Raw genomic sequence first — 15,267 nt, 5'->3', positions numbered from 1 at the left:
GGAAACGGTTGGCAGAAACTCCATACAACTCTTTATTTTGCCATTATCCTGCTCACAACCTGCTTGGCCTTGCCCTCCTCCTCGACATCTCTGGCCCCTTTCCAGGCTCCAGGGTGTCACAATAGTGCCAGGGCTCATACTGACCCCCCCCCCCCCAGCCCTCAGTGCTGGGGTCTCCATGCAGCCCCATCCCAGGCACACTGGCTTTTAAAGCACCTCCCATTCTCCTGTGATGGGCTGGATCAAGGCTTGTGGAAGGAATGCTGGATGGCTGGGCACCCCCACTCTTGGCTGTCCATAGCAAAACACTCATTTCTGTAAATCCCCTTTGCAACAGCCCTGTTTGCAGGAGGGGATGCTGACAGTGAAGTAAACCATAAGATCAGCTGGTTTTTCACCCATCCTGTCTACCAAACCATGGTGGTGTCTGGTGTGGAGTCCTAGTCCAGCAGTCACTGCAAGTCCATGCTGGACAATGTGGCTGAACCCCTCCATGGTCTAACAGCAGAGACCTCACGGCATCTCTTTCCACCTCCAGCAGGACGGGGAGGCCAGGACAACCTCTGCTTCCTAACAGAAGCAAAAAGCACAGAGCAGATGCTCCAGTCATTGGGGTTCATTCCCCATCCAGGAGGGATGGCTTCTTGATGGGATGGGATGGGACTGGACAAGCCCGGCTGTGTGTGATGGGAGGAAGGGAACTGAAAGAGAAGGACGCTTGGATCCATCCTGCTGGGTTGTCATCTCCCCCCTGGATTTATCACCCACTGCAAATGAGAGGCAGCCGGCTCTGTGTGATGTGGACAAGCTCTGGCTGTGTGCTCGCAGGCAGGGAGGGTACAGCTCCCCATGTCCCAGCAAAGGGCCCTCGGATGCTCCAGCTCCTCTCGTGTCCTTAGGAGTTCGAGCTGAGCCGGAGGCTGCTGGGGAAATGTGAGGGGCAGCAAAAGCCGGGCAGGCTCTGCTGAGGCAAGCAGAGCCCTGAGCCGAGCTTTCCTTCTGGCAGCCGGCACCAGGCACTGGCAGGGGGATTATCTTTTCTTTTTATTTTTTTTTTTTTTTTCCTCCTGAAGTGTCTTGTGTGGGCCCCGAAGGGGAGAAAATTATTTGAACCTGATGTGTCCCCTTCGGTCCTTCTAATGCTGCCAAGCCCACCAGGCTGCAGATGCTTTTCCACCTTCGCTCCCTCCTCCATCTGCCAGGAACTGCGGATCCCACCCTGCGCTGAGCCAATCCCCAGGACCTCCTTGGATGGAGGCAGAGGAAGCCGCCCACATCACCCCGAGGATCCCGCTATTGTCTTCCTCGCTCCTGGGAAGCACCGATGACACAGCCGGGGCTGGGACTGCGTGAGCCAGAGGGAGGGGAGGAACCTCAGACGGGATACAGGGAGCGGGAAGGACCCGCAGCGCCGTTTGGTTTGGCAGCCCCGCACAGACAATAAAAGGTCAGGCTGCAGAGAAGCTTGTTTTGTTTTTTTACTTCCCTGGCTTTTGTTCAAGGCTGTGTCCTTAAGGACGTGGATTCTCTACGCCGGTGGCAGGCTGAGAGCACGGGTGGGCGGCTGATTCTTTGACTGGCGGGGCTTTTTTAGTGTGGAAATTGTTTTGCTTGAGCACAGGCTGCGAGAAGAGAAGGCTGGGGTGGGTATGAGTTCAGGGAGAGGGAGCGGTGGAACTGGGCACCAGGATCTGGCATGGTCCAAAATCTGAAGCATCTTTCCTGAGGCATCTTCTTTTTCACACTGAAGTTTTAGGGGTTTCCAGGGGACCCAGAAGATCAGGAATTGAAGCACCCATTATAGAGGAAACTGCACTTGTGGAATAAAATGAGGACAAACAGCCCCAAGCAGAGCCTGTGATGAGGCAACAGGAGGGTCCACATGGAAATGGGTATACGGGGTTTGATGGTGTGGTTCAGTGGCCTCAACAGATCAGCTGCTTCACCATTGATTTTGGGTAGATTTTGATGTTTCAGAAATAGCGCTGTGGCTTCCTAATCTTTTCACGGGAGGAACAACTTCCTAAAGTTATGCACCCTAAAGCTGTGCTCCCTTCACTGAAAGGGTGGTCAAACATTGGAATAGATTGCCCAGGGAAGTGGTGGAGTCACCATCCCTGGAAGTGTTCAAAAGACATGTAAATGTGGTACCTGGGGACATGGTTTAGTGGTGGACACTGTGGTGCTGAGTTAATGGTTGGACTCGATGATCTTAGAGGTCTTTTCCAACCTTAATGATTCTGTGATTCTATAATCACACCCTGCCTGATCCCTACTGTCCCACAGCCCAAGGGTCAAGGACCACAGCACACTGCTGCCCCACAGGAAGGGTTTTTCAGGGTCACTGTGGCTGTGCCTCTCCAACAGCTCATTGAGGTGAGTTCAGGTCTCACCTGGTGTATCCTGCCAGGTTCCACACAACCATCTCCTCTGCTTGACCACTGTGCACAGAGACACAGTGAGCCCTCCTGAGTTTAGATGCTGCCATTATATCTGTCTTCTACTTGAGTTTCCTAAAAACAAAATAAGGCAGTCGGTTCTTGGATGTAGAGCAGCTGCTTCAGGCTCAACCCAAGCAAGATTAGAGCTCAGTTCCTTGGGAAGTGCAAAGGCCCTGATGCATGGGCCAACATATTCTCCTGCTCTCTGGTACCCCTGCTAACGTGGTGCTAAGCCTCAGGAGCCTGCTGAGCAGCTCAACTGCCTTTGTGGGCCAGACATGTCTAGGAGTGATGTCAGGCTAATAATAACAGGCTGATTGTTAATAAAAACAATCTGATCTAAAATCTGATTCGGGATCATAAGCATAAGAACAGAAACATAAAGAACAGAAATGTAAAAAATGCAAGTCCATGTGGTTTTATGGAAAAGGATCTTGTTGTACCAACTTGACTTCTTTCCTTTAGATCCCAAAGTTTGTCCATAAACGTAAGTGCAAATGCAACATCCTTGTAAATATTAGAGTTGTACAGCGTGGCATTCCAGTGAGGGGAAAAAAGCACCACACATCAGTAGAGCATGTGTTAAATGAGCTAAGAGTTGGCTGTCTGACAGATCTCAGAGAGTGGTGATCAGTGGGGAATCACTGGGGCCTGGATCTGTTTCTACAGTGGAAAATCCTTGGCCCAAAGCCGTGCAGCCTTCTTCACCAGTGAGCTGGAAATAAAGGTGGAATTGCTCCCAAGGAAGCTGGGAGGGGACAAAAATTATGTGGGAAAAGATAGACACCCACAAGGACCAGTCAGTCTCTCTTACTACAAAGACATTAAATAAAATCATAGAATCATTAAGGTTGGAAAAGATCTGTAAGATCACCAAGTCCAACCATCCAGCATCAGCATATTCACCACTAAACCATGTCTCCAAATGCCACATCTACCTGTCTTTTAAATACCTCCACTGATGGTGACTGCACCATTTTCCTGGGCAGCCTGTTTCGGTGCTTGACTGCTCTTCCCCGTGATTCTATGAAACTGGGTACAATATATAGTTGTGGTGTCCACACTTGGGAGAGGATGCTGAATTGTCTGTGTGGGGAGCAGGCAGTCTGGACATAATTCCCTCTTGGCAGCCATGGACACCATAACTGTGACAGAAGGAGCTGGAGGAAACATGTGCAGTGTCTGGAGAAGGTACATGCCCTAGGGAAGTATCTCTCTGGAGTCTCTTTCAGTGACCCAGTTTTGTACCCTATGAGCTATAAGGTGCCTTTTTCTTCTCTGGGATTGTCATAGGACTACAGGATAATTCAGGCTGGAAGGGACCTCAGGACATCTCCTGCTCAAAACAGGGCAGCTGTGGGGGTCAGCCTGGTTGCTTACAGCTTTATCCTGAAATATTCCCAGGATGGAGACTGGAGATAGAACAAACTGGGGAGCTGCAACGAGAAGGACTAGACTTTGCTTCCCAGATGTGTCATTTGGCTACAGCTGGGGGAGTTACAGATGTGTCTCTCTGCATTGGCCAGCTGTGCTGTCTCCCTCAACCTGGCAGATTTGCAACCCAGATAGAGCCCCAAAATGTTCAGCCCTGGGATTTGGCAGCATCAGGTGAGTTTTCACGACAGCCCTTTTTCACAGCTCTTGTTCTGAGTGCTGAGCATCCATCCACTAAAAACTTGAGCCTTGAACGGGGCCCTCCAAAACCAGCTTGGCCGTCCTTCCCTGTCACCCACGGCTGCCTGAGCGCTGCAAAACAAGCTGACGTTGTTTGCTTTAAAGATCAAAGCTCATTTAAATGCATTGCTTCTCCCTGTCTCCACCTGATATCCAGACGAGATGCCCCGGCTTAGGTGAGTCAGTGCCTGGCTGAAGTCAGCCGCAGTTATCGCTGCGAAGCGGGGGCAGCTCTTGCGTCGTGCTTCTCCCAGCGCCGAGCCGTCAGGTCTCTAATCATCTCCCGCCCCCGGTCCTTGGACCGATCCCCGGCTTGGCCGTGACACGTCCCTGGAGACTGCCCGGCTGCTGTGGGAGAGCGGCGCAGCCTCCTCTGCTCTGCGAGCCCCAAGGCAGATGTTGCGACAGAAACCGGCACCTGCAGCCAGGGAAGGGCATTTTCCACAGCCACTGCTTTTGCGGGGAACTCCCCGGCTGCGTGCGCGGCACATGCAGCTCTCCAGTGGGATGCGGGAGAAGCTGTCAGTTGAGTCTTTTCCTTTTTTTTTTAATTTATTTTTTATTTTTTATTTTTTTTAAGGATGAGCTGACGAAGCTCCAGGTGGCTGTTTTGCAGTCACGCTTTCTCCTCAGTTGCTGACGCCGACAGCGAGTGACTCAGCCCTTTCCAGGCTCCCTGCAAGCCTCTTCCCCTCCTGCCACTCAAATGTTTGCTCTCCCCGGCCTAAACAGATTCTGCCTGGAGGTGCTGCCCGGCCAGCGGCTCAGGCAGGGAAGCACTGCTCTTTGCTGTGGTCATGGCATAGAGCAGGGAATCTGCAGGATGCCCTTTCTGAACCGTGGAGATGGTCCCGTGAATCAGGGCAGAGTCCTTCCCCTCCTTGTTCTGTTCCCAGGGAAAGCTCCCAGGGCAAAACCCACCTCCTGGCGATCAGCGCTCCTGTGCCTTTGCCAAGCAGTGCCTAATGCCCTGCTTGACTTTTCAGCTATATTTGTTGCAAACATTTTAATTTTCCTCCCAGCCCAAGTGCATGGGAGTTTCCAGATACCTCATCAAGAAGCAGGGCAGAACCTCCCACCTCCCTGTGCCTCGTGCCCAGACCCACAGAGTCCCCCAGATCCTGGGGGGAGATGAGACCTTCACCCCTGCACAGGTGATGGTGCAAGACTCCCTGGGCACAGAGGGAAGCTGGAAGACCCTTCAGGCAGCAGGATGTCGTCAGGTGGAGGTGTTGCCAGAGGGCTGATCCCAAGCAGGTTGGCGGGAGCAGCGATGAGACTTGCGCTGTGCCCAAGGAGAGCCAGAGCTAGCTATGACAGCCAGCAGCAGTCCAAAACAAGCAGGAAAAGGTTTCACCATGGTTCAGCATGTAGCAAACAAGGAGCAAAGTGGCCCTCAGAAAGCATTTTTTTATCCAGTCTCATGAGCCTGGACTATGGCTGGTCGAGACTTTACTGAGACCCTGCAACCTCTGCTTCCATGGGTCTGTGGAGAGCTGGAATGCTGAGGTGGGTTAGTAACATGGACAGAGTGGGCTGTGAGCCATGGGTCATCTCCCAAGGCTTTGGATGTGTCCAGTGTGGATGTCTCTGTGTGAGCTAAGAGGTTGGGGTCCCTCTATGGTTGTGGAGCTCTGGAAGAAATCTCCATGCCAGGATGAGATCAGTCCCTCCTGAATCAATTCTCAGGAGTGTTGTCTCTTGATCTCTGATGACTGGAAAGGGAGTCAGGGATGAGACCACTCTGGGGACACCCACCTAGAGCTAGAGGGATCTCACTGATGTTAGTGTTTGCAGGACTGAAGGCATTGCAATATGGGACTGTGATGGGGTTGCAGGTACCAACATTGTCTACTGAGAATGGGTTAAGGCACCATGGCACCAGTTGGGAAGACATCATAGAATCATAGAATAGAATCATAGAATGGTTTGGGATGGAAGGACCTTAAAGATCATCTTGTTCCAATTCCCAGTCATTGGCAGGGACACCTTTCACTAGACCAGGTTGCTGAAAACTCCGTCCAACCGGGCCTTGAACACTTCCAGGGGTGGGGCATCCACAGCTTCTCTGGGCAGGTCCCTGAGTGGCCAACTTAGACCTTTCCATAAACCCCTTACTTTATGGACTTTCTTCGGGAGGGCAGGAATCTGTGCATGCAGTGGCAGCAGCCTAACATGGAGAGCTGGGATTTGGCCTGCACAGGGGTGCACGTTGTTTGGTGACGGAGAGCAAGGAGGAATGCAGGAGGTAGGAGACAGCGTGTACAGGCAGGAGCGTGGGTGGGTGTTTCTCCAGAGCACACGTAGTGTTCAGCAGTCCCCCGGCCCTCCTGGTGGAAAGGTGAGGCAGCAATTAGGCTGATTGAAGGCCCAGTTGCTTCTTGCACAACGGCAGAGGCAGTGCCCCTTACAGCTGTGTGGTTCAAAGCCTGTGAGGAGATAAAGATCTGCCTTGCTGAGCACTTGGGAATTGCTAGGGGAATCCAAGGACAGCTCTGGCCACACCATCCAGCTTCAAGTCTACCCTCTTCCAAGTAGGCATCTGGCTTAAAAGCCTTCCTGAGCCTTCAGCAGCACACAGGGAGTTTCCTCCCCCTTCTCCCACCCGACTCTGTGTAATGACTTGGGAAATCACACAATTTGTGTCAGCTTTCCTTGCTTACCAGCCTGTTCATGTAAGATCCGTCTCCTCAGCCACCATGGAGACTCTGGTCTTCACCTTCCTTAGTCATGGGGGGCAGAGTTAAAAACCCAATTGATTTTATGAGCAAAGCCTGTTTTCATGTCTGACAGGTGGTCTGTGCCAGTGGTGAAGCTCTTACCAGATGGTAGAGTGTGAGTAGTCTCCTCTGGGTGTACTCCCAGGTCCAAACAAGGTTGGGCCATGCTCTACAGAATATAGACTCACAGAAGGGTTTGGGTTGGAAGCAACCTTCAAGATCATCTTGTTCCAACCCCCCCTGCCATGGGCAGGGACATCTTCCACTAGATGGGGTTGCTCCAAGTCCTGTCTTGAACGCTTGGCATTACAACTGGCCTTGAACACTTCCAGGGATGGGGCATCCACAGCTGCTCTGGGGAACCACACCACCCTCACAGGATATTTCTTCCTAATATCTAATCATCTAAACCTACTCTCTGTCAGTTTGAAGCCATTCTCCCTTGTCCTGTCACTTCAGGCCCTTGCAAAAGTCTTTCTCCAGCTCTCTTGTAGCCTCTTTAGTTACTGGAAGGTGCTCTAAGGTCTTCCTGGAGCCTTCTCTTCTCCAGCCTGAACAATCCCCCCATGCACTTTCACCTTTGCCCAGTCTCGCTCTGCCTTTGCCTCCAACCTTCTGACAACTCCCATCAGCAGCACCAGGCACACAGGGATGTACAAAACAGTGAACGCTTTTTATTTCGCTGCTGGAGTGTAACCACTGTAATTTCATAAAACTCAAAAAACAACAACAACAAAAAAGTGATCACTGAAGGCATACATTGTTTTTTTTCCTTTTTACACAAGACATTAAGTAAACAGACAGGTTTCTTTTTAAAAAGGTTATAAAGTGTCAAGATCCTATACCTCATCTGCATATTCAAAGTGATGCCGTCTGATACAAAAAGCATTGGGTATAATAATTTAGCTATGGCTCAGACCAAAAAAAACCAACAAAACCAACAAAAAAAAAAGTCATCTGGGCTTAATCTACATACTACTATGATTGCCCAGGGGGTTAAAAAGGAAAATATGCAGCTCTTTGTTGCACAGAAAGGAACAGCAGGGAAGGGGAGAGTTCATTGGGAGATCATCGTCTGAAGGGAAGCCGAGCTCAGTGGAACTCCCCCTTCCCGGGAATGTCTGCTAGAGCCTGTAAGCAGGACCACAGCCAGCCCAGGATCCCCCCACTGCTAAGAAACCAGCCACATTTTTCTCCCACCAGACAGTATCCCATCCAAACCCACCCGTCCAACTGCACCTACCCAGCGCGCTGGAAGCAACTAAGATGTAAGACCTTGGAAACTGCATGGAAGTCACGAATCTCCCTGTATGCTTTCCCACTGGGACTAATAAAACCCAAACAAATCCAATGAAAAAAAAAAGTTAAAAAAGGACTCGTTCTATTGTGGATAGAGGAAGACTCTGCTTTCTCGGGAAATCTGTTCCTCATAAACCTCGTCCTCCGAAGCTCCCAGCACAAGCACCACAGTGTCAGCCTGACTGCAAGACTCATACCATGTATTTACAAATGCAAAGTCTTCAAATACGTGTCAACAGAACTTTCTTAAATACAGAGCTGGACATTTGTGATGGCCACATTGCCTGTCTTACCACCACCACCTCCTCCATGTGCTCCACTGCTACTGGAAAATGAAGAACAGAAGGGACATGTAAGAGCACATGTGTGAGAGGACACAACTAGGAATCCCTGCTCAGATTTATTTCCCCACACAAGGTACAGCCATGACTGATTGCTGGGTAAAGCCCTAAATCTCTTGTTTTGATGGTTGGGCCATCTCTGCTTTGCCATCCCTTGGGTCTCCATAGCTCTAGCTACCAGTCTGGAGCCCTGTTCCTGTGAATTATGGAAGGACAGGCGCTTTCCATGGAGGGGGTGGGGGGGTGGATAGGTGTAAGGGAGTATAAAACCCAGCATGAGCCTTTGCTTCTGCAGAGAAGGGCAGGATGAGGTGGCTGGTTTGTAGCCAAAGCCATGGGGTGTCTGTTCCCTGTGACATCTGCCAGGACACAATGGAAACAAGCAGCAACAAGAGAGTTGGCAAACGCATCAGATTTTTAAGGCTCTCCTTTCAACACCTTGGCATCTAAAGTGAAACAAGGATTAACATACAAGGAGAGACCCTAAGACCAAGCCATGAGCCCTTGGCTACTTAGCCACACTCTGTTGTGTCTACTGAGCTTCAACCTTCCCTCTTGCCCAACTGTCTCAAGACTTTTGTCTTAGGTTCTTCTTTGAGATTTCTAACCCAAATTCCCCTTGGAAGACCACCTAATTTTCCCTTTTGTAACTCACTCTAGGCCGAAACATTGAGGAGCTGGTACCTCAGAGGAAGGAGCCCAAGTCCATATAAAAAAAATCCCCAATATTTCGCAGTCCAACCCAGAGAAACCTTGGATTCAGCCCTCCAGGCAAGGACAGCAGCTCCTGGGCTGCCAAGGTGTCCTGTTCATGGAGCAGCACACGGGGAGGTGACAGCGCATTGCAGGGTGGGAGGGGGAAGATACCCATGAAAAAAAAAGAAAAAAAGAAAAAAGTGAGGACAACTAAAGCAGCATGATTTGGGTTTTTTTTTGCCGTGACTCACAGACTGAGGAGTATCAAGATGCCACTCTGCCAGCCAGAGGCGCTCAGGGTTTGGCCACATGGATTGTACTAGGTCAAGGACTACTTGAAGCTCCCTATTTTTAAGGTGATTGGGTTGATGCTACATAAAGCAAAGCCTGTCCTCCTTGTGTTTGCCCCAAACCAGCCCACCAAGCTGAGGTCTGAGTGAACTCTTGCTCAGGAGTGGCCAAAGGAGGCTGAATTCAAGCCCTTCTGTCCCCAGCCTGACTCCACTCAAAGGCATCGTGGCTGGACCACTTGGCAATGTTCCATGTGATGCTCCCACAGACATGGGTGAGGAAAACTGCATCTCCAAGCCTAGAAAGCAATGGTTCCCACAAGGAAGGACACGGGATTGCAAGGTTTCCTGGCTAGGAGAGATAGGGGCTGTCCCTGTTGTAATGCCAAGCTACCTCCTACGTATGTCCCTGGGGATGAAGCAGCACCTATTTTAGCAGCAGGACAGACTCAGGCAGGAAGGGAATGGTGGCCCGCCCAGAAGGGTGCTCTAATACAGGGTCTAATACAGGCCTTTTCATCAGCCCAACTTCTCACTTTTCCCAACAAACACACACTCTTCAACCATTGCTGCCTTCTCCACGAGTCGTGGGAACCAACAGCCTGGGACAAGGTAGGAGAAAACTCAAGGGACTGAGGGCTGTCCCACAATGTGGAGGCTTGGACAGGCTCAAGGTGTGTGACATGACAACTCCAGAGCCCCGTGTGGAAGGTCCCCACCTCACTTGGCACCACAGCCTATCCCATGGGATGGCCATCCCTGATGTGCAGGGGGGCTGGCTCCAATCAGGACAGAAGTGGTGCTGGAAACTGCTACAAACACCTTCTCTGCCCACCCACATCATGGTACAAAGCTATCCCCTGCCCTTCTGCAGGTACTGAAGGTGTCTCCCCAGCCTTCCTCACCACCTATCCCAAGGGATGAACCCTCTGAAGTAAATGTCTCTGGATATCTACATTTCGGAAGGCATACAAACCTTTGGAGACACCCAACACAGGGCACTGAAGGCATTACAAGCTGGGCAGCCTAAAACCACACAAGGTGGATGACCAGCCCTCCTTGCCTCAATGACTGGGATCCTTTGCAGCTGAGGGTGAGCAGCAGCAAGTCCAAAGGATACCTGGAGCTTCCACTGGGGCACACGTGTGCCCTGGTGACAGTGGGTGGCAGCCAGCTGGACCTAGTGCTGGGGATCAGTCTGGGCGACCATGGGTCACCTCTTGGGCTCCACTGGGCAGTGATGGGAGAAAGAAGGGCCAGAGGACATGCGGAAGACAAACAGGGTATTTTTTAGAGTTCTTTTTTTTCCTTTAATTAGCAAATTTCTTTTCATCCTTGTTAAAACAAAAAAAAACCCCCACACCCCCTGTGTGCTCACTGCTCCAGCTGCTGCAAGCGTTCAAAGGCAGAAAGTTGAGAGATGTTGAATGTCCCAGCTAAGGGGCAGCTCTGAGTCCACGCCACCAGGGCACACACCGGGGGGTTTTGGGGTGTCAGGCGCCTTGTTACAGATATGGAAAAGGCAGGTGCAAAATTTGGTGATGTGCTCTTGCCAGGCACACCCAAAATCCCCTAGGAAGGATGCAGCCCAGCCCCTTGGCCAGCAAACGCAGTGGTGGAGGACATGGATGTGCCCCGAGATGCACATTGTGTCCCCAGGGCATTGCTCCCAGAACTGGCATTTGTGCTGTGACTCAGGGATGGGGACATGACAGCAGAGTACCCACCACCCTGTGCATTGAATTTGGAAGCTATAAGTAAGAGCATCCAACACTTTGGGGGATTCAGTGCTGACTCTACGTTGATCCTGGCAAAGCTGGTGCTTCAAAGCCCTGACACGTCCCCAGGGTCCCCAGTGGCTCTGCCTTCACTGCAGCAAACCCCCAGCGAGCCCCATCTGCAGCAACCCAGCTAGCATTGAGGCAACAGGGGGATGGTGAAGTGGCAGAGGAGCCAGGAGAAAGGGAACAGTGCTGGGGGTCTTAGTTCAGCCCTTCCCATGACCACAAGGCCAGCACTGAGCTAAGAGCCCCTGTCACCCCTCCCTGCCATCCCCACCTTCCCCTGAGGCCACCACGCCATCCCCACCTCCCTCCCCGCTGCTGCAGCCCTTATTTATAGGAAAGAGGTGGGAAACAGTTTTTCCAGGAGAGCTCTGGCCCTCCTGCTCCCCCACCCCTTCTAAACTGGCACAGCTCTGCCTGCATCACCCCAAACCAAGCACCCTTCACCCGCCCCTCTCAGTCCAATGGGGAGGGGAGAGGGAGGAGGAGGAAGGTGATGAAGAACTGTCACACGAACTCATTGCCTACTAATGCCAAGAGTCAATGGGCAGTGCTGCCTTCCTTCCTTGGGGCTGCAGGTGGAGAGAACAGCCTTTTCTGGGGCTGTGCTGTGGGTGCTGGAACACACTGATGATGCTCTGTGTCCCCCACCCCAGCCCTGGCGGTGGCAGGGGGAGCGCAGGGCTGGGCGAGGGGGTGATGGGGTGGGATGTGTGCGAGTGCCCGGGTGTCTGTGTGCACGGGTTTTGGCAAGAGGTCATTGAGGTTACATGATGCAGCATTTGTTCTTGTGGTTGTGAGGGTCCTTAAATCGGAGTCTCTGCTTTGGTCGGTATTTTTCCAAGTACGTCAGCTGCTTGCTGTTGATGGCTCCTCTGCGCTTCCTGTGGGGACAGAGAAGGGGCAGCATGGTCAGTGGGGTGGCAGGAGACCTCCTCATCCCAAACTACCCCTGTCAGGGTGTTGAACTCCCCCTGCCTGGAGAAGGAAGGGATTTTGGAGGATGAGGACACGTGCATCCTTCAAGGATGGAGAACAGGCACTGCCCCCAGCAGCTTTTCTCTCTCATCCGCCCTGGAAGTCTCAGGACAATGGAGAGACTCTCATGGAGAGCTGGGGAGGAAACACGTGGGGTAGAAGTGGTGACTGCCAAAAGCCCACCAGGGAGGCTCCCAGCTGCTGCCACAGCCTCCTGCAGCCCTGATCCAAAGGTGCAGTGTGCTGAATGCAAACATCTCCCTTTTCTTCCCCCGAAAGGAGAGAAAAACAAAAACCCCAAAAAAACCCCTGGGACACATCAGATCTCTCTGTTCCCTCACAGAGGGGCTGTTTTCTCCCCCAGCAATGAAACACCACCCAACTTACTGTCGGATGAACTGGATGGCATCTTCATACTTCATCCCGCTCTCGATCAAGGCCAGTGCAACAAGGACAGGAGCACTGAAAGGCAAAGGCAGTGGTGTTCACTCCTCAGCCACGCTGACATCACATCATTTAAAGTCCAAGAAGCTCAGGCAGCTCAGATCCCACCCTGTATTCCAACACCGATTCCAATTCAGGTTTCACAAAACCCTGCTCAAGGGACTGGGGAAGGGAAGGAGCAGCGCAGGCATGGTTTTAATAAGGTTTCACAAAACTCTGCTCCAAGAGGGACTGGGGAAGGGAAGGAGGAGGGCAGGCATGGTTTTCCTTCTCCTCTCTGTACGGGTGGGGTGGCAGGAGGGATGTTCGGCTCGGACTCACCGCCCTAGCCCAGCCACACAGTGCACGGCCACGCAGCACCCAGGGTCCTCGCAGAACTTGGTCTTCAGCAAGTTGAGCCAGTCTTCCACTATCTTGCTGGGAGGAGGTGCTCCATCATCAAAGGGCCAATCCTGCAAGGTCGGGGAAGAGAGAAACACTGTCAAGACTCTCAGGTGTTGTTTTCTACTCAGGGTGATGGTGTTTGGGCCCTTGGATGAGCATGTCAGGAACTGGGCTCACAGCACAGCTCTGTGGGGCTCTGAGGTACCACTCGGCACACAGGAACTCCCTGGCTGCATTAGCTCAGCGTTTGAAGCCATGCAAGTCCAGGTCTGGGGTCTTCCCATCTCCTATGGACACGTTCAGTTTTTGGGAGCACCCACAGGATCTACAACACAGTCCCCATGACCCCTTGCCTCTGCAGACCAGGATGGCCACACTCTGCACCCTCCCTATTCAGGTGACCTCACTGAGCTTTGGGGCCATGTGCCTCACCCCCCCAGCCCCCAGTTCCCATCTAATTCCAGCACCTGGGAGTGCAAAGACACGTAGGGAATTTGAACAAAGGCGGCTTGGAGATGGCTGAAATCTCAGGGCCTGATGTAGTGCCAAAATTCAGCTTCCTGAAACACGTGGATGGGAAAGGGAACACCCAAGTCCCGAAAGAATGGTCTGGAAACCCCCTAACACAGCCCTAGAAACAGTGACAGGGAGACAGACCTCTCCAAATGAGGCCATTTAAACATCGACCTTCAGGAAAGGCTTTTAAGGGACAAAAAAAAAAAAAGAAAAAGCCCCTCTTCTTCCGAGCTTCATCCTCAACCTGCAGGGGCTCAAAAATCGATCTTGGTGAGGAAGTGGATAGAACTAAGTGTTCCAAAATGGGGATTTTCTCCCCCCAAAATAAGACCTGGCAGAAGGATCATGGTCACTGGCTATGCAGCAGTGGGAGAGAGACAGGCAAGGCAGCATCTCCTGGAGAGCTTGGTGAGCCCTGAAAGGTGAGATGCCAGGGGCCCTAATCCTAGTTTTTCAGGAGTAAGTCACTGAGTTGTTGTGCTGGAGTCATCCTTGGTGTGAGATGGCAAAATAAGCTGCTTCATTTCATTGTTTGAACAGCTAATGTGATTTCTGCTGGGATTTGCTGGGAGAGGAGCATGCTGGGCTTCAAGGTATTGTAATGCTTGAGTCAACCCACCCCACACAGCCTGTGCCTGTCCTGCAAGGCCACCTCCTCCCCACAGTGCCAGCAAAGCACCACTTCAGCCACGAGTGCAGGTCACCAAGCTTGCACTGGGGAAGACACACCACACCATGGAATGGCTTGGGTTGGAAGGGACCTCCAAATACCACCTAGTCCAATCTCCTGCCATGGGCAGGGACACCTTCCACTTAGACCAGGTTGCTCAAAGTCCCATTTAACCTGGTCTTGAATGCTTCCAGGAATGGAGCATCCATCACTTCTCTAGGCAGCCTGTGCCAGGGCCTCATCACTCTCATGACAAAAACTTTGTTCCTTATGTCTATCTAAACCTGCCCTCTGTCAGTTTAAAGCTGTTCTCCCTTGCCCTATCACTCATTCTCCATGTCAAAAGTCCCTCTCCAGCTCTCTTGCAGCCCCTTTAGGCACTGGAAGGTGCTCTAAGGTCTCCCTGGAGCCTTCTCACCTCCAGGCTGAACACTCCCAGCTCTCTCAACCTGTCTCCATAGCAGAGGTGCCCCTGCTCTCTGGTCATTTTTGTGGCCTCCTCTGGACCTGCTCCATCATTCCAGCATGACTTGGTGACTGCCACCAGCTTTAGAAGCTGCTTGGGATTCCCTGTGGCACATGGAGGAGCTACAGGCACAGGAAGCATCCAACCACTCAGTGAGTGTGCCTGGGACAGGATCCCTGTACATGCAGGGTGACTGTGGCTGTGGGTGCTGGCACACAGGCATGCTACAGCAGTCAGGCCTCAGCTGGCTTGTGCTCTATTCCCTGAAGAAAGGGATGGGATATATAGGCATAGTCTAAATATAGAATCACAGAATCATTAAGGTTGGAAAAGCCCTCTGAGATCATCAGTTCCAACCATTAATCCAGCACTGCCAAGTCCACCCCTAAACCATGTCCCTAAGAGCCACATCTACGTCTCTTAAATCCCTCCAGGGATGGTGATTCCACCAATTGCCTGGGCAGCCTGTTCCAATGGTTGACAAGCCCTTCAGTGAAGAAATTTTTCATAATATCCAATTTAAACCTCCCCTGGTGCAACTGAAGGCCATTTCCTCTTCTCCTA

General features: G+C 51.9%; 1 protein-coding gene across 1 annotated transcript in view; it reads right to left on the bottom strand.

Moving 5' to 3' along the window:
- Window positions 1-7,487: 7,487 nt before the first annotated feature.
- Window positions 7,488-15,267, bottom strand: part of PTP4A3 (protein tyrosine phosphatase type IVA, member 3) — a 42,332-nt gene continuing 34,552 nt past the window's right edge. Inside the window, exons 4-6 of the mRNA XM_027645655.1 lie at window positions 12,989-13,119; window positions 12,611-12,685; window positions 7,488-12,129 (exon numbers count right to left, since the gene is read on the bottom strand). Of these exons, the coding sequence (XP_027501456.1) occupies window positions 12,012-12,129; window positions 12,611-12,685; window positions 12,989-13,119 (324 nt within the window). The 3' untranslated portion in view covers window positions 7,488-12,011. The remainder of the gene's footprint in view (window positions 12,130-12,610; window positions 12,686-12,988; window positions 13,120-15,267) is intronic.

The sequence above is a fragment of the Corapipo altera genome, unplaced genomic scaffold (genome assembly GCF_003945725.1).
Source record: "Corapipo altera isolate COAL_440 unplaced genomic scaffold, ASM394572v1 51, whole genome shotgun sequence".
In the NCBI taxonomy this organism is placed as follows: Eukaryota; Metazoa; Chordata; class Aves; order Passeriformes; family Pipridae; genus Corapipo; species Corapipo altera.
The sequence above is the reverse complement of the archived record's forward strand: the minus strand, read 5'-3'. Positions and strand labels throughout refer to the sequence as shown.